The sequence below is a fragment of the Gossypium hirsutum genome, chromosome D11, assembly GCF_007990345.1.
Source record: "Gossypium hirsutum isolate 1008001.06 chromosome D11, Gossypium_hirsutum_v2.1, whole genome shotgun sequence".
Taxonomy (NCBI): Eukaryota; Viridiplantae; Streptophyta; class Magnoliopsida; order Malvales; family Malvaceae; genus Gossypium; species Gossypium hirsutum.
In genome coordinates, this window is record NC_053447.1 from 7,947,122 (window position 1) to 7,971,280 (window position 24,159).

The window sequence follows — 24,159 nt, forward strand, 5'->3', positions numbered from 1 at the left end:
TGACGTATTAGGTAGGTTCCATGCACATCAACACGTATCTTACCCTCTAACACGTGTTTATGTAGTCTCATGCGTGACTTCGTAGGAGAACATAGACACCCATCCTACAAGTTCAGTCTGCGAGGTCAATGTCCGAGCTCGGTCTGCGAACTCAGTCTACAAACTCGATTTGCAAGATCAGTCTGCGAGGTTGATGTATGAGTTTGATGGAAACCAGCCCATCCGACTCGAACCCATTCGAATCTTGAGCCAATAATAACAAATATTATAACATATTTCTTTCAACCACGAATACACAATATAAAATTAAATTCATTTTAGATTCATTGCTATTATTAACCAATCTTTTCAATTCAAGAAGAGACATTTACATTTCATTTGAATGGTACGAATCCTAAAAATTTAGAATCCAATGAAATATGAATTGTTCGTAACATGAGCACCACTGAGTCCAATAACCAAATAGGGTGGCTCTCATTTGAAGGGGTCAAAAGCTAAAAACCTTGTTTCTCTCCTGTCCAATGATATGGCATCCAAATTTAGTACATTTAACCTTCCAAAGTTTGAGGGTATCCAATCACGTGGGTGTCCAAGTCAAGTACATTATAAGTTGATATATAATAGTTTTTTAGAAGATAGAGCAAAGAAATTGTTTTATTATCAGCTCTCATTTGTCAGACGTAAAACCCAGAAAAAGGGCAAGTTGCTTCTTTTTTCTTGTCCAATAGTTCCTTTGTTTGTTCAAAAACATATTCTTTTTTAAGGTTGAAACAAGTTTAAGCTTAAGGGAAAATGGCATTCACGGGAACTTTGGACAAATGCAAGGCTTGTGATAAGACTGTCCATGTGGTTGATATGATGACTCTTGAAGGAGTTCCTTACCATAAAACTTGTTTCAAATGCAGCCATTGCAAGGGAAACCTTGTGGTATGTTTCAATCTTTTTTCCTTGCAAAACTTGCTTTTATTTTTTGACTTCTTAACAAATCCAGCATCTTTCATTTGCACCCTTGATAGATGAACACCTACTCCTCCATGGATGGAGTCCTGTATTGCAAGCCTCATTTTGAGCAACTATTTAAGGAATCTGGCAATTTCAGCAAGAATTTTCAAACAGGTGACATTTATAGGCATTTCTTTTGAATATATGAAATTTATTCATATCCCCTTTCATCTTTATCCTAGATGGATAAGGCTAACAATTGATGATGAATTTTGCAGCGAAGACCGAGAAGCAAAATGACACGGTATGTCCCCTTAAATTTTACTAGTTTTAAAATGGGACAATATAAATGCTTAAGCTTTCTTTGGTATGTCACAGTCGAGGACTCCCAACAAACTCTCATCCTTATTCTCTGGAACCCAAGATAAATGTGCTGCTTGCGAGAAAACAGTGTACCCATTAGAAAAGGTTGATCAATATTTATTAAACTTTACTGATTACCTTTTTTAAATTTGTGAGTAATTCAATATCTGGTTAAAACAGATTACAATGGAAGGGGAATGCTTTCATAAAACATGCTTTAGGTGCGCTCATGGAGGGTGCCCTTTGACACACTCATCCTATGCGGCTTTGAATGGTATCCTCTACTGCAAGCATCATTACGCTCAACTTTTCATGGTGAAAGGGAACTACAACCATGTCCTCCAGTCTGCTACACATAGGAGGAACACCTCCACTGCATCATCCACGGACTTTGCTGAAAACCAAGCTGACCTCGAAACTGCAGCGGCTAATCAAGATGACAATGAAGAACAGTCATAATTTTAAAGAATATTGAAAACAATAAACTTTAGCAATTATCGATCCATTGGATGATTCACTGACTGGTTCTTCATAAAATTCCCTTATATGATCTCTTCTTAGAGCTTTTGCAATTGTACCAGTTTGATGTCGAAATTAACATTAAATTCTTGTCTGATTGCTCACATTTGATTTTGTATTGGATAATTCATACAAATTGCATGCTTCATATACACATTGTATAACTCTTTCCAACTTTCTTTTCCCGAACCTATGTTCCTCAATTTTATGTTGTATTTAATGAATTTCATCCATTATAAATAATAAAGAATGGTTTAAAATATTTAATACCTATATTACTATAAAATTTTAAACTACAATTTCCTTTTAAAATCTACCATCCATTTATAATTTTTTTTACATTCTTTTTTTTGTAAATATATAATTTTAAATATTTTCCCCTTTCACATATAAAAGACAAATATGAATATTAGAGAGACTTACATCAACATATTTTAAGATATATTTTCATAATTATTCTATAATTATTATTCTAATAAAATAACATTAGGGTTTAGTCATAAAACTGTTACTTGTGGTATTGGTAAAATTTTGAATTTATCTAGTGTTTTTATTATATTAATTTAGAATATTGTTTTTTAAAGTATGTATTTAATAGTTGAATTTTTTTATTTTAAAAATAAATTAATTTATTCCTAGCTTACACAAATAAACATGAAAGATTTACAACCAACTTGAAATATCTATTCACAAATACAAATTAATTTAAATGTAATTTCTAATCCAAGATTTATCTGAATAAATTCTAATGATATATTATATTACATAGGGAGGAGTGTTCATAGTTCGGTTAAAATCGAATTAACCGACTAAACTGATCTATTGGAAGTCAATTAATGATTTTTTTAGAATTTCGGTTATTGATTAATTAACCGAATTAATCAATTAACTTTAATAAATAATATATATTATATATAATTGTTAACTTTTTGTTTGGTTGTTAACTTTCAAATTTTATGTAGTGTTTCTAATGTTTATTTATTGTTTTTACCTCCATTTAAAGTTTTTTAAACTATTAAAAAAAATGAACATTAACAATGTATCTTTTATATGTTTTATACTAATTTTAATAAAAAGACAAAAAACATAAATTTCGGTTAATTTGGTTATCCGGCCGAATTAACCAAAATATTTCAATTCGGCTAATATATTTAAAAAAATTCGATTCGATTAATAATTAAATATTTTTTTACATTTCAAATAATTCGGTTCTAACTATTTGAACAGCACTAATATTTTATACCTGTATATGATGTTAATGATGAAGAGTTACAAAAATTATGAATTAGAATTGCATTATCGGTTATCTATTTCTTTGTTCTCTCTTCTCGAAGAGTATGATTCTCTTAATGTTTCTTTGTTCATCCACCACATCTTGTGGCTCTTCCCGAATTTTCTTGGCTTTGCTTTAGAGATTTGACTCATCCAATTCTTCTCTAATGATTTGGCCAGTCAATTCTATCTCGTTCTTGGGTTTCTCTGTTACGGGGTAAAATGATAGTAGGAGAAGACTTAGTCAAAATAAGCTAGTTTAAGTAAAACGGGGAGTTTTGGGGTATTAGTGAAACGGTGTGTTTTAATTGAAACCGAATTGTGCCCACGTCATTACTTTGTTATTTCCTTAAAATATGCATGTCCTGCATGGGAGAGTTTTTTTTATGGAATTACAGAAAGAAGTTTTCAACCAACTCTCTCTAATCTGTTTTTTTTCTTCTTCTCGTTCCCAAAATTTCTGTTCATTCTTCTATCTTCTATCAAAGGTATCAGAGCTAATCGGTCCCTCTAATGGCTGGTGATGGAGTGACGACTCGTTTACAGAAGGAGATGGGCAGCATGCAGCAAGAAATTTCAAAACTCCAGGAGGAGTTTGGCCGTTTGGAGACTAAAGTCGAGTTCCGTTTGCAGGAGTTCAAGGAGGAACTTAAGGGAGATTTGCAAGCTCTTTTGGGTCAGTATTTTGGACCACCTCCAAAGAATTCAACTGGGAAGGCCACAGCCGACAAAGGGAAGGGAGTCTTGGGGGCTCATCCGGGGTTTCTACCTAAGGACCCCGACTTACCACAGGCTCAGGCAGATCCGTTTGTCATGGAAGGGGGCAGTGCTCACTTGAGGGAGCAATCACTTGTTTCTGAAGCCTCCGTGAAATTTAGCAGGCTGGACTGTCCCAGATTTGATGGCACCGACTTCAGGGGTTGGTGGACCAAACTGGAGCAGTATTTTGAGGCAGAGGGGACACCAGAGGCTAATAAGGTCCGCCTTGTGATGCTGAATCTGGAAGGAAGAGTGTTAGAGTGGCATCATTTTTATTCTCAGTGAAATGGGGGTTTGCATAGACTATCGTGGCCGGCCTATTTGAAAAGTCTACAAGATTGGTTCGGGTCCGGACAATTTGGGAATCCAATGAGGGAGCTGGTCAACCTGAAGCAGCAAGGTACGGTTGAGCAATATCAGGATCTGTTTGTAGGATTGTTGAATCAACTGCATCTTCCTGAGACTTATGCTCTTAGTATCTTTATTAGTAATTTGAAGGCAGAAATAGGCCACTATCTAGATTTGTTTGAACCTCCCACATTGATGGAAGCTTTCCAGTTGGCCAGGAAAATAGAAGTTCTTGTTTTTAACTCGGGAAAAGGATATACATCATCGGGGGTTAGTTCACCGAGAGCTTTAACCACCACTTCGTTTGCCTCAAGGTACTCTTCCTCGCCTACGAGAACTATGATGGGGGCGCAGTCAAATAGCAATGTATCGACTAACAAAGGAGGATCTAAGGTCATATCTCCAGCGTTGATGGCTGAACGGAAACAAAAAGGCCTTTGTTTCTGGTGCGGGGTTAAGTATCACACAGGTCACAAGTGTGTGAAGTCTCAATTGTATCAATTTTTGTTAGAACCACTCTCAGATAGTGAAGCCGATGAATTTCAAGAGTGTTCTGAGAAGTTAGAGGAGAATGGTACTGACGAAGAGGTTCCCAAGTCTCCTATCATCTCGTTGCATGCCTTAACTGGACTACAAGGGCATAACACGATACGGGTGGCTGCTCTTGTTGGATCCTGTGTGGCTGTTATTTTAGTCGACTCTGGTAGCACTCATAATTTTATTTATTCGAGACTGGTTAATAGACTGTCGTTACCAGTGATTAATCAGGAGAAATTAAAGGTGTCAGTCGCAAATGGCTGCTTCTTGTTCACGAGAGGGTTGTGCCAGGGAGTTGCATGGGAGGTGCAAAACCATAAATTTGAAACGGATTTTATGGTTCTGTCTCTGAAGGGTTGTGATATGGTTTTGGGGGTACAGTGGTTGTTGGCGTTAGGGGACATCATATGGAATTTTAGCTCGTTAACGATGCAATTCCAGTTACAAGGCGAATCTTGTAGTATCCAGGGCATTGTTCCAGGCGCGCTAGCAATTCGAGACAATTATTTAAAGAGTTTTGCCGTGGTTGGACAGTCGATGGGTCCGTATGTAGCAATATTAAGTTCACCAGAGCAAGTGTTGCTCTCATCTATGGGGGTCGAGGATCCAGAGAACCAGCTTCAAACGTTGATGAGGGAATTTGAGGATGTTTTCCAGGTTCCTAAGGGTTTACCTCCTAGAAGAATACAGGACCACAAAATTCCTTTAAGAGATGAGGGAGTTGTGGTTAAAATCAGACCTTATCGCTATCCAGCTTTTCAGAAGACCGAAATGGAGAGGCTTATTCAAGAGATGCTCCAAGCAGGGATAATTTGGGACAGCACTAGCTCATTTGCATCCCCCATTGTCATGGTTAAGAAGAAAGACGGGAGTTGGCGATTATGCGTCGATTATAGACAACTCAATCAACATACAATCAAAGATAAATTCCCTATTCCAGTCATCGAGGAGCTATTGGATGAGCTAGGGGAAGCTCCAGTCTTTTCTAAGCTGGACTTGCGAGCTGGTTATCGCCAAATTCGCATGTGGGAACCGGATGTGCATAAGACTGCGTTTCGAACACACGAGGGGCACTATGAATTCCTCGTTATGCCATTTGGCCTTACTAATGCCCCCTCAAGTTTCCAAGCTCTCATGAATTCTATCTTTAAACCATGGTTGCGAAGGTTTGTGTTGGTCTTCTTTGATGACATCCTCGTGTATTCTGTTGGAAACGTGATGGGCCGAAAATTTACTTTTTATTACACACTCAATATATTACAATACGAAGATTACAAATATTTTCTCAATGACTAGATAGTCTAGCTGCTGCTAGATTTTAACTCACTCAAGGTTTGCTAACCTTCTCACTCTCACTCACGTTGCTTCTCTTATTTCTTTTTTCTTCTCATTTTTCTTCATTACAACACAAGTTCAAGCCTCTATTTATAGGCTGATAAAGTGACAACAAATGTGGCTATTAATCCACTTAATTTCCAGCCACAAAACATCTCAATAATGGAGCACTTTGTATGGCTAAAATTTCAGCACTTTGCATGGCACAAAATTGCTCCACGTCTCATGCTTCTAGATTATGCTTGGAGTGGGTTTGATTTCTAACACTCCCCCTCAAACCCAACTTTCATACCGAGCTTCTCTTTGAATTTGTTGAATGTCTCCACTTTCAACGGCTTTGTGAAAATATCTGCCAGTTGATCTTCTGTCCTGCAATGGACCAACTCTACGTTTTTGTTTTTCACTTGCTCTCGGATAAAATGATACTTCGTATCGATGTGCTTGCTTCGGCTGTGCGACACCGGATTCTTGGCAAGTGATATAGCGGATTTGTTGTCAACGTAGATGGTAATTGGACCTTCATTTGAAACACCTATTTCTCCCAAAATATTCTTCAACCACATTGCTTGGCATGTACAAGTTGCTGCGGCCATATACTCTGCTTCACATGTTGAGAGAGCAATTGTTTGTTGCTTCTTTGACGACCATGAAAAAACTGCGGAACTGATGTGGAATGCATATCCGGAAGTGCTTTTCCGATCATCCAAGTCTCCCCCATAATCGCTATCTGAGTAGCCAACTAATTTTGAATCTTGTGAGTGGGTATAGAATAAACCATGGTTCATCGTACCTTTGATATATCTCAAAATTCTTTTTGCGGCAATTAAGTGGTCTTGCTTCGGCTTCTCCATGAATCTGCTCACCAATCCTACTGCATATGTAATATCTGGTCGTGTGATTGTCAAATACCTTAAACTTCCAACGAGACTTTTAAACAACGTCGGATTTATCGACTCCCTTGTCGAATCAACACTTAGCTTCATCCCTGGATCAGCTGGCGTGACTACTGGCTTGCAATCCTTCATTTTGAACTTGTTCAAAATCTGCTCCGCATACTTCTTTTGAGAGACAAAAATTCCATCTTGCATTTGTTTCACCTCGACTCCAAGAAAGTATGACATCTCACCGATATCTGTCATTTCAAATTCTTTAGTCATAGCTTTCTTGAAATCATCAAACATACCTGGATTGTTTCCGGTGAAGATCATGTCATCCACATATAGGCATACGATCATGATATCTCCATATCCATTCTTCTTTGTGTACAGGGTGTGCTCGTGCGGGCTTTTGATGAATCTATTTCTTCGGAAGTACTCGTCGATCCTTGTGTTCCATGCTCTTGGGGCTTGCTTCAATCCATACAAAGCTTTCTTCAATCGGTAGACTTTGTCCTCCTTTCCTTGTATGCTATATCCAGGTGGTTGTTCTATGTAGACTTCCTCCTCCAAGTAGCCATTCAGGAATGCAGACTTGACGTCCATCTGATAGATTTTCCATTTGTATTGTGCTGCGACCGCTATGAGAAGCCTAATTGTGTCTATTTTTGCGACTGGAGCAAATATTTCATCATAGTCCACTCATTGTCTTTGCTTGTAGCCTTTGGCGACTAGTCTTGCCTTGTATTTCTCTACTTTTCCTTCTTTGTTGGTCTTCGTCTTGTACACCCACTTGACACCAATCGGGCTATGTCCTTCTGGCAGACTTGTTAGCTCCCACGTGTCATTCCTTCTTATTGCAGCAATATCCTCGTCCATGGCCTTCTTCCATTTATTGTCTTCAATTGCTTCTTCGTATGTCACTGGATCATATTCTGTCATTAGACAGAATAGTGAATAATCGAACTGCGTCTCTACAGGTTCCGTAGAATTGTAGATGTCGTTGAGACTCCGTGTTCTTGTGGGTGCTTCATCTGAGCTGCTGCTTCCGCTGCTGCTGGTTGGTGACGAAGGGGCTTTTGTACCAGGACTTTGATCATCGCCTTGTTCTTCTTGGTTGATGACATCATTGTCGTCTTCGTTGAAAAATAATCCTTCCACTTTCTTTTCTTCTTCACTCCATCTCCAGTAATCCGCTTCATCGAACTCGACATCTCTTGAGATAATCAATTTCTTAGTAAGAGGATTATAAAGTCTGTAGGCCTTACTTCTTTTGTCATAGCCTATAAAGATACACTTCTCTCCTCTATCGTCAAGCTTTTTCCTCTGTTGCTTAGGAACGTGTGCATATGCAATGCATCCAAAAATTTTGAGGTGTCCAACTCTTGGCTTGTGACCGCTCCATGCTTCTTCTGGTGTCTTGTGTCTTACACTTTTTGTTGGACATTGATTCAACAGATAAACTGCGCATTCAACGGCTTCAGCCCAGAAAGTTCTCGGAAGGTGTTTACCTTTTATCATGCTTCTTGCCATATCCAGAATTGTCCGATTCTTCCTTTCTGCAACTCCGTTTTGTTGTGGAGTGCGTCTGGCTGTTAACTGATGAATGATTCCATGATCCTTGCAGAAACTTTCATAAAGCTTTGCAGTATACTCGCCTCCTCTATCGGATCTGAGTATCTTCAAATATCGACCACTCTGTTTTTCCACCATTGCTTTGAACTCCTTGAATTTTTCTAGGGCTTCCGATTTTGCTTTGAGAAAATAAACCCAACATTTTCTGCTATAATCATCAATAAAAGTTAGGTAGTACCTGTTTCCACCGAGTGATTCAATGTCGTACGGACCAGATATGTCGGTGTGTACAATTTCCAATGGTCTTCTAGCTCTTCGAGATTTTCCTACTTCAAATTTCTGCCTATGCTGCTTTCCTTTGACACAGGCTTCACACAGTTGATCTGGATGATTAATACTTGGTAATCCATTCACCATATTTGTCTTCGACAACAGCTTCAAGCCAGAAAATCCGAGATGTCCGTACCTTAAGTGCCACAACCATGATTCATTCTTCAGATCCGTCTTCATGCATTTTACTTCTCCAGACTCGATGTCGAGGGTGAAAAGACGATTTCGCGTCATATCAACTCGAACAACTAATTCTCCACTTTTGTTCCTGATGGCGAGTGAGCGGTCTTTCATATGAACTTCATATCCTTTTTCTAGGAGTTGACCAAGACTGATCAGGTTGCTCTTCAAAGCTGGTACGTAGTAAACGTCTGAGATGTACTTCTTCTCTCCATTCCTTTGTGTTATAACAACCTTGCCCTTTCCTTTGATTTCTGCATGTGAGTTGTCTCCAAAAGTTATTTGTCCATGAACTGTTTCATCTAATTCTGTGAATAGCTCCTTTCTTCCACACATGTGGTTGCTTGCACCGTTGTCGAGATACCACACACTTCTCTTGCGATCTTCATTTTCTCCGTAAGTGAGAAAGACACTTGATTCCACTTTTTCGTTGCCTTCTGCTGCGACTGCTACATGGTTTCTTTCATCCACTTTGTGTGTTGATCTGCACTCGTAACTGAAATGTCCATACTTGTTACAGTTGTAGCATTGTACCTGAGATTTATTTTCTTGAAATCTGCCTCGGCCACGACCTCTAGATCCACGTCCACGGTTGGATGTTTGATAATCTTTATTTTCTTGATATCTCCCATATAATTGATTTCCACGTCCTCGTGATCCTCTTCCTCCTCTGTTTCCACCACGGTAGCCTCCACGGTATCCTCTGCGGTTTCCTCTTCCTTGGTTAAAGTTATTACTTGTTTCTCCGTCGTCGACGGACAACTTGTTATGCAAGGCTTGATCAAGATTTTCACTATCTTCATTTAGCTTCATCTTTTGCTCATGGGCTTGCAGAGAACCCACAAGTTCTTCGAGCGACATCTTTGACAAATCTTTTGATTCTTCGATGGCAACGACTACGTACTCGAATTTGCGTGTGAGTGACCGTAGAATTTTCTCCATCACTCTTACCTCGTCAAGAGTTTCTCCATTTCGTTTCATTTCATTTACCACCGATTTTACACGATTGGCATAGTCATCGATATTCTCGGAGCTCTTCATTTTTAACATTTCAAATTCAGCTCTAAGTGACTGAAGGCGTACCTTTTTAGCTTTTTCTACACCTTGAAATGATTTTTGCAAAATCTCCCATGCATTCTTCGCGTTCTTCACATCTGATATTTTCTCGAAGGTTGATTCATCCATACCTTGAAAGATACTATTCAAGGCCTTTTGATCCTTCTTTCGTGCTTCTCGTAACGCCTTCTTAGCGTCATTTGATAAAGCTGCTTCTGTAGCGGCATCTCCGGGCTCGATGTATCCTTTTTCAACGATCTCCCAACAATCTTGCGAACCGAGCAAAGCCTTCATTCGAATGCTCCAATTTCCATAATTTGTCTTCGTCAATTGTGGAACTTGTAGCTGAATTACGTCGCCCATATCGACTTGTTAGATGAACACCAAAGGTACTCCGAACTGGACACGAACCGGACACGAACCGAACTCCGAACCAAGCTCCGAACCGTAGCTCTGATGCCACTTGTTGGAAACGTGATGGGCCGAAAATTTACTTTTTATTACACACTCAATATATTACAATACGAAGATTACAAATATTTTCTCAATGACTAGATAGTCTAGCTGCTGCTAGATTTTAACTCACTCAAGGTTTGCTAACCTTCTCACTCTCACTCACGTTGCTTCTCTTATTTCTTTTTTCTTCTCATTTTTCTTCATTACAACACAAGTTCAAGCCTCTATTTATAGGCTGATAAAGTGACAACAAATGTGGCTATTAATCCACTTAATTTCCAGCCACAAAACATCTCAATAATGGAGCACTTTATATGGCTAAAATTTCAGCACTTTGCATGGCATAAAATTGCTCCACGTCTCATGCTTCTAGATTATGCTTGGAGTGGGTTTGATTTCTAACATATTCAACATCCTGGCTGAAGCATTTACAACACTTGAGGTCAGTTCTTCTTGTCCTTAGGAAACATCAGTTATATGCAAACAAATCAAAATGTTGTTTTGGTTCATCTCAGATACAATATTTGGGGCATGTTTTACATGCGGGAACTGTGGCTATGGATTCTGCTAAGGTAGAATGTATTTCTTCTTGGCCCATTCCCCAATCACTTAAGGAGTTGCGCAGTTTCCTCGGTCTCATGGGCTACTACAGAAGATTTATAAAACAGTATGGGGAGGTTGCCAAACCTCTAACGGATTTACTGAAAAAGAATGGGTGGTGCTGGTCAGAACAAGCTACCGAGGCTTTCCTAGCACTCAAAAAAGCCTTAACTTCTGCTCCGGTGTTGACACTTCCTAACTTTCAGTTGGAATTTACTGTTGATACGGATGCAAGTGGGGTTGGTGTTGGTGCGGTTTTACAGTAACAAGGCAGACCACTAGCTTTCTTTAGCAAAGCTTTGGGAATTCGACATCAAGCCCTATCCATCTATGAAAAGGAGATGTTAGCTGTTTTGCTGGCAGTTCGGAAGTGGCACACGTATTTGGTTGGAAGGCATTTTAAAATTCGCACGGACCATCAGAGTTTACGATTTCTGTTAGACCAAGTAGCTGTTACTCCATTTCAACAGCGCTGGGTGGCCAAAATGTTGGGGTATGATTTTGAAATTGTGTATAGACGAGGAATAAACAACAGAGTAGCTGATGCCCTCTCGCGTCAACCTCAGTTGGGGCAGGGTCAACATTTTCAGCTTTCAGCCAGTACAGTTATCTCCAGCCTTTTGGATCGAGTGCTGCGATCTTATGTGTTGGATGATAAATTGCAGAAGATCATTCAGACTATTCAACAGCAGCCAAACCAAAATCAACGATATTCTTGGGATGGTCGTTTTCTATTTCGAAGAGGGAAGATTGTAGTTGGCAAGGTTCCACACTTAAGACAAGAACTGTTTACTCATTTTCATGCAAGCGCAGTGGGTGGTCATTCGGGCGTGCATGTCACTCGAAAAAGACTCTCAAGTCTATTGTATTGGAAGGGTCTGTCCACTGATGTTAGGAGATGGATTCGAGAATGCATCACCTGTCAGCAATGTAAAGGTAAAACAATAGCTTCCCCTGGGTTGTTACAGCCATTGCCTATTCCTAATCGGGCTTGGTCTGTAATAAGTATGGATTTCATCGAGGGGTTACCAACATCCAGCAAAAAGAACTCCATCTTGGTGATCGTAGACCATCTTACCAAATATGGCCACTTCTTAGCTTTATCTCATCCGTATACAGCTAGGGAGGTCGCCCATGAATATCTGATACACGTGTATAAACTTCACGGAATGCCCGAGTCTATTATCTCTGACAGGGACAAAATCTTTGTCAGTGGCTTTTGGCAAGAACTTTTCCGGCGGTCAGGTACTAAGCTTCTGTTATCGACAGCCTACCACCCTCAAACGGATGGCCAGACTGGGGTCTTAAATAGGTGCCTTGAAAGCTATCTAAGATGCATGACGGGAGAAGCTCCAGCACGTTGGTTCCAGTGGTTGCCCCTTGCGGAATGGTGGTATAACTCCTCATTCCATTCGGCGATTCAGCTCACACCGTACGAGGCCTTATATGGCCAACCTCCACTGACGCACATGCCGTACTTAGCTGGGGCCTCTTCAGTGGCAGTTGTTGATCGTAGTTTACAAGCCCGCGAAGCTGCCAGGCACTTGCTTCTATTTTGTCTTAAGAAGGCTCAGACACGTATGAAAAATACTGCTGATAAACACCGCTCCGAGAGAAGCTTCCAAATTGGGGACATGGTTTATTTGAAGTTGTAGCCTTATCGGCAACAGTCTCTTCGAAGGGTTATTAATCAGAAATTAGCTCCAAAGTTTTTTGGTCATTTTCCTGTTATTGGGAAAGTAGGAGCAGTCGCTTACACCCTTCAGCTCCCACAGAATTCTCGAATCCACCCAACATTCCATGTTTCCCAACTGAAGAAACACGTCGGATCAGCTCCAACTCAAGTTCAATTACCTCTGGTTGATGATCATGGCACCTTGCCAAAAGAACCAGTTCGCATTTTAGATAGAAGAATGATTAAGAGAGGAAACCAAGCTCTGACAGAGGTGTTGATTGAATGGACAAATACTTTTCCAGAGGATGCAACTTGGGAATCACTCTCGACAATTCAATCCAACTATCCTCATTTTCATCCTTGAGGTCAAGGATGTATTTCTAGGGGGAAGTACTGTTACGGGGTAAAATGATAGTAGGAGAAGACTTAGTCAAAATAAGCTAGTTTAAGTAAAACGGGGAGTTTTGGGGTATTAGTGAAACGGTGTGTTTTAATTGTAAACGAATTGTGCCCACGTCATTACTTTGTTATTTCCTTAAAATATGCATGTGCTGCATGGGAGAGTTTTTTTTTATGGAATTACAGAAAGAAGTTTTCAACCAACTCTCTCTAATCTGTTTCTTTTCTTCTTCTCGTTCCCAAAATTTCTGTTCATTCTTCTATCTTCTATCATTCTCTTTTCTCCCATTCTTTTTAATGATTCTAAGGTTTGCTATTCCCATCCCATGCCATCTTGGTTTTTTTTTTTGTTCTCTAGCTGCTGTTGGAGTGTGTGGGCTTGAACTTCAACTAGAAGTTTCGGCGAGGGTCACTCTTTTGAGATCAAAGGTTTGTTCTTTCGCATCTCATTGGCATGTTTCTTCCATTATCATAGACTCCTTTTAGCCTTTACAATGCAATGTTAGTATTTTCATCATTCATCATTGAACCACTCATTAGTGTCGGAAAAATATCTCATTTGTTGATAATGGTAAGGGTCAAAAGGGAATTGGTCCTAAGCCTTCTTTATCAATATAATCAATACTTGAATTTTAGGGTTACATCAAGTAACCTTATGATGTCGTTACAAACGCATCGAAAGATAACTATTAGTGGATGAAGCCTTTTACAAATTTTGACAGAGGACATGGCTTAATCCTAAGATTAAGGAATTTTCTTTAATTGGTTCTCTCAACAACTATTGAGCCTTGATGAGTGAAATTTGATCTTTTGTTGTTGCTTTCTTTTTTCTACTTCATGTAAGCCCACCATCGTTCTGTAATGATTTTGAAATTAAATGGAACTCTCTTTGGTCAAAATATATACATATAAAGGTAGGGATAACACAGTTTTTTTACTAGACCAGTGTGTTTTGTTATACCATTTTGGATTTATTAATATTTTTAAAAAATATTAAATATATTTATACAAAAAATATTTAAAAATATCAAATGAATGATTAAATAATTTTAAATATAAAATGTTTATCGATTATGTAAAATATTCGTAAATAAACTGTACAAATAAAAATTCTATCATTCAATACATCCAAAATAAACAAAGAATAAAATATTCTTCCATACATTAAACAACAAAATTATCGACAACAAATCATCCTATATTAAGGGTGTGTTTACCATTGAGGTTGAAAAATACTTTTAACCAAAACCATGGTTTCAAACAAAAAAACTTGCTAAACAAACAGCTTTTCAAACTAAAATTTAATTTTAAATTCGAATTTTAAACCAAACTAAAAGGTCATTGTAATGACCCAAAATCTGTGGGCACCGAAAAAAGTGTGTTATCGGGCCTCCGTCTTAGTAAATCGAGTTAGTAAATAATTATTAAGAGTAATTAAAATTATGAGTCTGATAGTGTGTTTAATTAGATTTTTTTAGTGAAGTTAATTTAATTTAAAGTAATTAAGAAAAAGTATCAAATTGAATAAAGAGTAAAAGTCTAATTATAGATTAAAAGAAAGTTAAAAAGACTAAATAGGTAAATATGCCAAGTCCCATAAATGAGGCGGCATAAGTATGATAAAAATCTTATATTCTTTAATTATAAAATATATATTATTATATTATATTATGTAACATAAACTAAAATTATGACAAACGTGTGGTAGAAATAAATCTAAGTGTATAAATAAAATACATATATTTGTGACTATTATGTATTTACTTATTATTTAAGTAAAACTATTATGTTATTATTATGTTATTATTATTTTAATGTAAAACATAATAGAAATAAAAGAATAGAAAAAGAAAAATAGAACAGAGTAGGCAAATGAAACAAAGGAAGGAAAGAAGGAAAAAGAAAGAAAGAAACGAAAAATGGAAAAATAGGGTTTTTGAGCTTCAAGCTTAAATTGGTAAGTTAATTTAGTCCCTTTTCTCTTAGTTTTGATGTTTTTGGAATCCTAGAACAAAGTATTTTTGGATTTATGTTGAAATTTTGTAAGATATTATTTTTTTTAGACATGGTTCATGTTTGGAAAGATGATGAATTGGGGTTAAATTAATTTAATTTCAAGTTAAAAGTTAGTAAAGGATTGAATTGTAAACTAAGCTATAAGTTTTGAGTTTTAGGGATTAAATTGAAATAAATTCGAAATTATGAAAATATGATAAAAGTTAGATAGTTAAATGTGAGTTTGGCAAGAAATTGAATAGCAAAAGGGTATGAATTGAGAAAGAAAAATATATAGGTTTAATTAGGATTCAAATTGGAATTAAAGTAAAAGTTAGATAAAAATTTCAGCAATTAAATTGTGTTGTGCTAATGATTGTGAAATTATTTTAATTGTTCGTAGCTAATATCGAGTCTGAAGCATCGGCCCAAAAAGGAAAAGAAAAGATCGTCGAGGATTAAATCTGAAGAGAATTCTGGTTTGTATCATTACAATTCAAACTTTATCATTATTATGTGTTTAATTTACTAATTATGTGTTGTAAGTATTTTAAGGTAAGTGTTTAGTAAAATGAAAATTTATGATTGGGTATTGAAAGTGAGACTAATACTGAGCTGCATTATGAAATACTGAATATTGTTTTTGAGTACTGAATTGAATTGTGAAGTTACTAAATATTGTTATGTGTACTGCATTTAACTGTGAAATTACTGAAGTAATGAATTACTGAAATACTGTGAAACTGATTGAAATAAGGAATTATAATTGATACTGAACTAAGATAGAAATTGTATTGAAAAGTGAATTAAATACCCTATTAACTAGTCGGGCTAGCCGAATATAGTTGGCATGCCATAGGATATGGAAGAATACGGGTTTTTGTCAGCTTACTGATCAGGCATTTATATGCCGACTACTGTTACTGTTACCAATTCGATACTTTGTGTGTCGGATACTGTTACCGTTACTGTTACAAATTCAGCACTTTGTGTGTTGAATACTGTTACTGTTATTGTTACTGCTACCGTTACTGATTACTATTTAAGTGCTGTGTACTGGGGTGTTGGTTGGAATCCGTGTATCCGCCGAGTCCGAGTCAAGTTAATAGGGGCAAATGAAATAAATTTACTGATAAAACTAAATTTGAATGATATGACATATGTGAAAGGTGAGAATTGAAATAAATAATTAAGAATGGTATTGTAATAGCCCGATTTTCAGAAATGTCGAAAATAGTGGTACGAGATCACCAAATTCAGAAAATAAGCTCGTAAATTTTATTATCAATAATTACGAGCCAAATATGATTTTTAAGATATTTTTAAATTAGTAATTTGTATTTTATAAAAATTTATTAAGTTAAGAAATTGAGGAAAAGAGGTATCGAGACTTCGATGTTATAAACTGAGCCGTAAATATTTTTATAAATATTTACGGAGTGTCAATATGGTAGTGTTAAAGTTTCGTCAGAAAATTTTAATGTTTTGGCAGTTAATTAATTAAAAAGAACTAAATTGAAAAGATGCAAAACTTGCTAAAGTGATTAAATAGCTTAACAATTAAATAAGGAAGGACTAAAAGAGAAAATGGACCAATTTAAGTGGCTGAGATGGCATACCGTTAAAAAAATCTAAGATTTTTATGTATTAAGGACAAAATTGGAATTACAATAAAGTTTATGTGGCCAAATTTTATTTTAAGCATTTCAAGACCATTTCTTCTTGAAATTTCGGTGGGAGACAGCCATGGAAGAGGGTTTGGAGCTTCTATTCCATATTTTGGCTTCAAGTAAGTTTAATTCTTGCTTTGTCCTTGAAATTTTTATATTTTTACACTTTTACAATTAGGTCCAACTTAGTATCCTACTAGTTTATCATTTTTTTGAAAGTTTTGGAAGATACTAATGAAAAGTTCATATGATTTTTGTTATTTTGTGATGAAATTGAGATGTTAATGGATGTTTAAAGGTGTTTTATTAAAACAAATTTAGATGAAAACATGTTTTAGGGATTAAATTGAAAAGTATTGAAATCATGGAGAAATTCTAAAATTTCATGGAATCCATGGGCTGTTATTGATATGTATGAGAAATACTAGGCTTGAATCAAGGATTATATTGCAAGAATTTCATTTTCCAAGCCTAGGGACGAAATTATCATGTATTAAAAGTTTAGAGTCAAATTGGTAATCAATATATTACACTAAACAGTTTTGGGCAGCAGCAGTGGTCTAACTTTGAAAAATCACCAAAAATTGTGGGAATTGAATTAGAAGATGAATAAAATATGAAATTAAATCTTATTGAGTCTAGTTTCTCGTAGAAGAAATGGTGTGAGCAATGGAATTGTAAATAATGAGATATAATAAGTTTTGTGAGACAATGCCAGAATGATTTCGAGTTTCCCTGTTTTGACTTTAGAAAATCATAAAAAATTTAAGAAAAATAATTATGAGTTATAATTTATATGTTTAGAATCCTTGATGAGTCTATTTTCAAAGTAAATAAATGGAAACATCATTCGAATTCTGTACAATTAGACAATTCATTTTTAGTAGAGAGTGGTCGGAACTGTCAGACAGCAAAACAGGGGAAAGTTTAAAGAATAAACTGTATTAATTGGCTAAACCAAAAATTCTGAAAATTTTATGGTAAGAATATATGTGAGTCTAGTTTCATGGAAAATTTACGGACTTAATTTGGAGCTCTGTAGCTTCAGATAAAAATAATTTAGTGACTCTGACTCGGATAAACATCTTTGAATATACATGTGAGTGAATAGTGAAATTATAGTTAATGTTGTTTAAGTGTGGTATCTACATTAAGGATGTGAAATGGAGAGGAGGAGGAGGAAAATTGGAAAATATATGAATGATTTGTGTATAATTGGTCATAGGCTTGATTATAATTGATAAATGATGAAATAGAAATGATGCTTGCATTTGTGCATTATTGGTCACGGTTTAAGCTCATTTGTGAAAATAAAGTTTCATAGTATGTGTGTATGGTATATTCGGTATATGATTTGGTATGAAATAATGTCATGAATGGTTTATGAATTAACACATGTCGGTAAGCGTGATACATGAATAAATGTTGTGCTCATCCATGCTTATAATGCTTGTGCTATATGTGTATTTGGTTAACGTATTCGGTGTACATGCTTAGGCTTTGGCCAAGCAGTGGCTAGATTATGCCACGTTAAATTTATAAGTTATGCATTGAAATTGTAAGTGCCTAATTGATATGGTGCTTGTGATATGTGTAGGAAACGGGTGTGGAAAGGTAATGAAATAGTAAGTTCATATGGCTGAAATTTAATGATTAAATGTTAATTTCATGAATTATATAATGTATGATGAAATATATTTAGTGTTGAAATGAGAGTAAAATAAAAATGCGAAAATCGAATAAATGATCAAATTAAGCGGAACGCCGGATTTGAGTACTTCTGATCAAGAGATAAAGTGATAAGTGGTAGCTTTAGCTACACTTATCTGATCAAGTGAAAAAGTGATAAGTGCTACACTTATCTGATCAAGAGACAAAGTGATAAGTGGTAGCTTTAGCTACACTTATCTGATCAAGTGACAAAGTGATAAGTGTGATCAAGTGACAAAGTGATAAGTGGTAGCCTAGCTACACTTATCTGATCAGGGACAAGTGATAAGTGATCATACGTAAGACCATAGTTATACAATGGCAAAGTGGAAGTGAAGTACTCAATTTTCCGTAACCGTTCCCTAATTTGATTAAGGATGGTAAGTGACAAATTGGCCCAAAAGAATTATAGTAAATGGATAAGTGGTAGTGAGTTTATACAAGGGGACCCACCAATGATTGTGGTTGACATGTGAACTTAGTAAATGTGTTAATGAATGGTATAATCGACAAACGTTGAATTAAATGGTAAATACGTATCAGTGTTGAACTTAATGACATTGAATTGTACGTGAATTAAATGGAAAGTGCTAATGATATGATTTAGATTGCGAGCATGAGAAATTGCGAATTGAATGAAATGGAAATGAAACATTGAGTTACATGAGTATGTATCGGGTCTCGTAGGACCTAATTATTATGATTATAATATTTTAAGGATATATTGTGAAAAGTTATAGAAGCATGTTAATAATTTTGAAAGTTTTAATTTAGATGAAATTTTATAACTCAGTTAAATACGTTTACAAGTGTATGTGTTCTGGTAATGCCTCGTACCCTATTCCGGTGTCGAATACAGGTAAGAGGTGTTACAGGTATATATATAATCAAATGATAATATAAAAGATTGAATTATTCATTAAGTGATGATAATTGTAATGTAAAAGTGTGTGTGTGTGATTCAATGTATTTAAATATAAATTAAATTATAGTGATACCACTGAGTATATGCATACTCAGCGTATGGTTATTTCCATGCGCAGGTTGTAGAAGTCAAGTACTGAACCAGCATTCAAAGCCAGACCCAACTTCAGTAAACTTTTGGTGATGTACATTTTCTTTTGGTAATGTGGCATGTACATAGGATGTATATAAAGGTTATTATGTTTTGAATATAAATGGTTAAAAATGTTAGTAGCACAAGTCTAAGAATTATAATGAAAGAAGTTTATCCGTTTCAATTTAATTAGTACATTGATAAATTTAAATTGATATTATATTGAATTGGTTGAATTGGTTATGTTTGGAAATGGATACAGATTTAATTGCAGGGAGTTTTATGTAAAAATATGCAAAAATACTGTCGAAATTTTTACAAAAAAAAATTACAAAAATTTTTTCGGAATACTCGAACAAGTTCCGTTCTACTTTTAATACATGTATTGGGCTTCGAGAGTCCATTATAGGGATTTAATTATTAAATTATACTATGAATGTCATTTTATTTATGAATTATTCGTAAGTTGTCTGATATATTCGGTAATGCCTCGTAATTCAGTTATGGCGACGATTCGGGATTAGGGGATGTTACATTTAGTGGTATCAGAGCTATTAGGTTTAGCTGATTCTCGGACTAAATCAAACTTGTAAATGAGTTTAGAAGTACAAGTCACATTTAAGTCGAAACTGAGTCGGGTTTTTAGATGCTAATATATTTATTTGATTTTGTTTTATAAATAAAATGTCAGATGAAAGAATGTATGAAGTTGAACAGGAAATTTATACTAGAAGTCAGGAATTTGAAGAAACTGAATCTGCTACACAGTGTGAATCCGTTAGATAATCAACCTCCTAACGTAGGAAGAGAAAAAGATGACTCACAACTATTAAGAACTATAGCCGATGCATTACAACGTGTAGTGGGAACTATACTTGCTACTACATCAGTACCAACTGTCAGACGGGCCCCGATTAAAGAGCTACAAAAATATGGTGCCACGGGGTTTTTGGGATTAAGAGGAACTGATCCGTTCGCCGCTGAAAATTGGATGCAATCAACAAAAAGAGTTTTGCAACAATTAGATTGCAATCCCCGAGAGAATCTGATATGTGCTGTATCACTGTTACAAAGAGAAGCGTATCTCTGGTGGGAATCTGTGATTAGGCATTTGCCGGATGATCAGGTAACTTGGGACTTGTTTCAAAAAGAATTTAAGAAGAAGTATATTGGGGAAATGTACATTGAAGAGAAAAAGTAAGAGTTTTTAGTGCTGAAACAGGGTAACATTTCAGTACTAGATTATGAGCGAGAGTTCTCTAGACTGAGTAGGTATGCTTCAGAATATGTTCCAACCGAGGCTGATAGTTTTAAACGATTTCTATAGAGACTGCGAGATGAAATCAAGATTCAATTAGTAAGTCTCAGAATTACTAAACTTGTTGATCTGGTTGAGCGAGCAAAAATGATAGAACAAGTATTGGGCCTGGATAAAAAGTCAGAAATGGGTAAATCAGCTAGGAAACGTATGGGAATTACCAGTTCTAATCCATTACCGAAAAGATCCAGAGAATCAAAAAGTGGTTGGAGATTAAGCTTTCGGCCTGATAGAAGTGACAGAAGTAGAGGAAAACAGAAAACTGTTTCCACTGGTAGTGTAAAAGCTCCGCCCCGGAAAAGTGAAAATTTTGAATGCGATTATTGTGGGAAAAGACATTTTGGTGAATGTTGGAAAAAAATCGGAGGATGTTTCCGTTGTGGCTCTATTGAACACATTGTTAAAGATTGTTCGAAAACTCGGATTTTTTCCCAGCATTCACCAAAATGTCTTTTCCGACAATAATCGCATTCAAGATTTTTACTTTTCTAGGGCGGAGCTTTTACACTACCAGTGGAAACAGTAATATGTTTTCCTCTACTTCTGTCACTTCTATCAGATCGAAAGCTTGATCTCCAACCACTTCTTGATTCTCTAGATCTCTTCGGTAATGGATTAGAATTGGTAATTCCCATACGTTTTCCAGCTGATTTACCCATTTTTGACTTTTTATCCAGGCCCAATACTTGTTCTATCATTTTTGCTCGCTCAACCAGATCAACAAGTTAGTAATTCTGAGACTTACTAATTGAATCTTGATTTCATCTCGCAGTCCCCATAGAAATCGTTTACAACTACCAGCTTCGGTTGGAACAGATTTTGAAGCATACCTGTTCAGTTTAGAGAACTCTTACTCATAATCTAGTACTGACATATTACCCTATTTCAGCACTAAAAACTCTTGCTTTTTCTCTCCAATGTACATTTCCCCAGTAAATTTAGTTTTATCAGTAAATTTATTTTGCCCCTATTAACTTGACTCAGACTCGGTGGATACACGGATTCCAACAAACACACCAGCACACAGCACCTAAATAGTAATCAGTAACGGTAGCAGTAACAGTAACAGTATTCAGCACACAAAGTGCTGAATTTGTTACAGTAACAGTAACAGTATGCGACACACAATGTGTAGAATCGGTAACAGTAACAGTAGTTGGCATATAAATGCCTGATTAGTAAGCCGGCAAAAACCCGTACTCTTCCATATCAGATGGCATGCAAACTATATCCGACTAGTTCGACTAGTTAATAGGGTATTTAATTCACTTTTCAATACAATTTCCATCTTAGTTCAGTATCAATTATAATTCCTTATTTCAATCAGTTTCACAGTATTGCAGTAATTCATTACTTCAGTAATTTCACAGTTCAATGCAGTACACATAACAATATTCAGTAACTTCACAATTCAATTCAGTATTCAAAAACAATATTCAGTATTTCATAATGCAGCTCAGTATCAGTCTCACTTTCAATACCCAATCATAATTTTTTATTTTACTAAACACTTACCTTAAAATACTTACCACACATAATTAGTAAATTAAACACATAATAATGATAAAGTTTGAATTGCTGTGATACAAACTAGAATTCTCTTCGGATTTAATCCTCGACGATCTTTTCTTTTCCTTTTTGGGCCGATGCTTCAGACTCGATATTAGCTACGAACAATTAAAATAATTTCACAATCATTAGCACAACACAATTTAATTGCTGAAATTTTATCTAACTTTTACTTTAATTCCAATTTGAATCCTAACTAAACCTATATATTTTTCTTTCTCAATTCATACCCTTTTGCTACTCAATTTCTTGCCAAACTCACATTTAACTATTTAATTTTTATCATATTTTCATAATTTCGAATTTATTTCAATTTAATCCCTAAAACTCAAAACTTATAGCTTAGTTTACAATTCAATCATTTACCAACTTCTAACTTGAGATTAAATTAATTTAACCCCCAATTCATCATCTTTCCAAACATGAACCATGTCTAAAAAAATATATAATATCTTACAAAATTTCAACATAAATCCAAAAATACTTTGTTCTAGGATTCCAAAAACATCAAAACTAAGAGAAAAATGGACTAAATTGACTTACCAATTTAAACTTGAAGCTCAAAAACCCTATTTTTCCTTTTTCTTTTCTTTCTTTTTTTTTCCTTCTTTCCTTTTCTTTCTTTTTCCTTCTTTCCTTTCTCTGTTTCGTTTGCCTATTCTGTTTTATTTCTTTTTTTCTATTCTTTTATTTCTATTATGTTTTATACTAAAATAATAATAACATAATAATAATATAATAGTTTTACTTAAATAATAAGTAAATACATAATAATCACAAATATATGTATATTATTTATACACTTGGATTTATTTCTACCACACACTTGTCATAATTTTGGCTTATTTTACATAATAATATAATATAACATAATATAATATATTTTATAATTAAATAATATATTAATATATTTAAAACATAAAAATCTAAGATTTTTATCATTTCCTCATTTATGGGACTTGGCATATTTACCTATTTAGTCCTTTTAACTTTCTTTTAATCTATAATTAGATTTTCACTCTTTATTCAATTTAATCCTTTTTCTTAATTACTTTAAATTAAACTAACTTCACTAAAAAAATCTAATTAAACACACTATCAAACTCATAATTTTAATTACTCCTAATAATTATTTACTAACTCGGTTTACTAAGATGGATGCCCGATAACACACTTTTTCCAGTGCCAACGGATTTTGGGTCGTTACAGTCATTGAGCCTTTGGCTTTTGCAAAAAATGATTTTCAATAAAATTATCTTTTTTATCCTCTCATTAAACCTTCTGCTTTACAATATCGTGTCTAAAATAGACATTTATCTTCCCATAAACACTTATGAACAATAATGGTAAATATTATCAAATTTTCTTCACAACACTTTTCTAAAATACTTTTTCACATCACTTTTCAACATTAATTGTAAATTGGCCCTAAATGTATGTAATAGAAGTTACATAAAAACATACATAGGAAGTTGAGTGAGAGTTTATTGATCGTCTTCGAGTTGCATATCTAGTTGCAACCTACTTTACTAACATTGCAAGAGTAAAAGATGGACACATAAGTTTTGTTATACAATTCGGAAACTTCTTAAGCATGCAAAGGAGAGCTTTACCTAGAG

At 35.4% G+C, this 24,159-nt stretch overlaps 1 protein-coding gene across 1 annotated transcript; it reads left to right on the forward strand.

Annotated features, from left to right (window-relative positions):
* The first annotated feature begins 792 nt into the window (after positions 1-792).
* Positions 793-1,960, forward strand: LOC107911968 (LIM domain-containing protein PLIM2c-like). Its single transcript, NM_001327058.1, has 5 exons — positions 793-927; positions 1,017-1,116; positions 1,221-1,246; positions 1,321-1,410; positions 1,486-1,960. The coding sequence occupies exons 1-5, from the start codon at positions 793-795 to the stop codon at positions 1,762-1,764; spliced, it is 630 nt and encodes a 209-aa protein (NP_001313987.1). The 3' UTR covers positions 1,765-1,960.
* Positions 1,961-24,159: the final 22,199 nt, after the last annotated feature.

What these genes read in the sequence shown, in the direction of transcription:
- LOC107911968 (NM_001327058.1), top strand. Translation starts at nt 793, where the DNA reads ATGGCATTCACGGGAACTTTGGACAAATGCAAGGCTTGTGATAAGACT. An exon ending in ATTGCAAGGGAAACCTTGTG is followed by an intron (nt 928 to 1,016) that starts GTATGTTTCAAT and finishes CACCCTTGATAG; the next exon opens with ATGAACACCTACTCCTCCAT. An exon ending in CAGCAAGAATTTTCAAACAG is followed by an intron (nt 1,117 to 1,220) that starts GTGACATTTATA and finishes TGAATTTTGCAG; the next exon opens with CGAAGACCGAGAAGCAAAAT.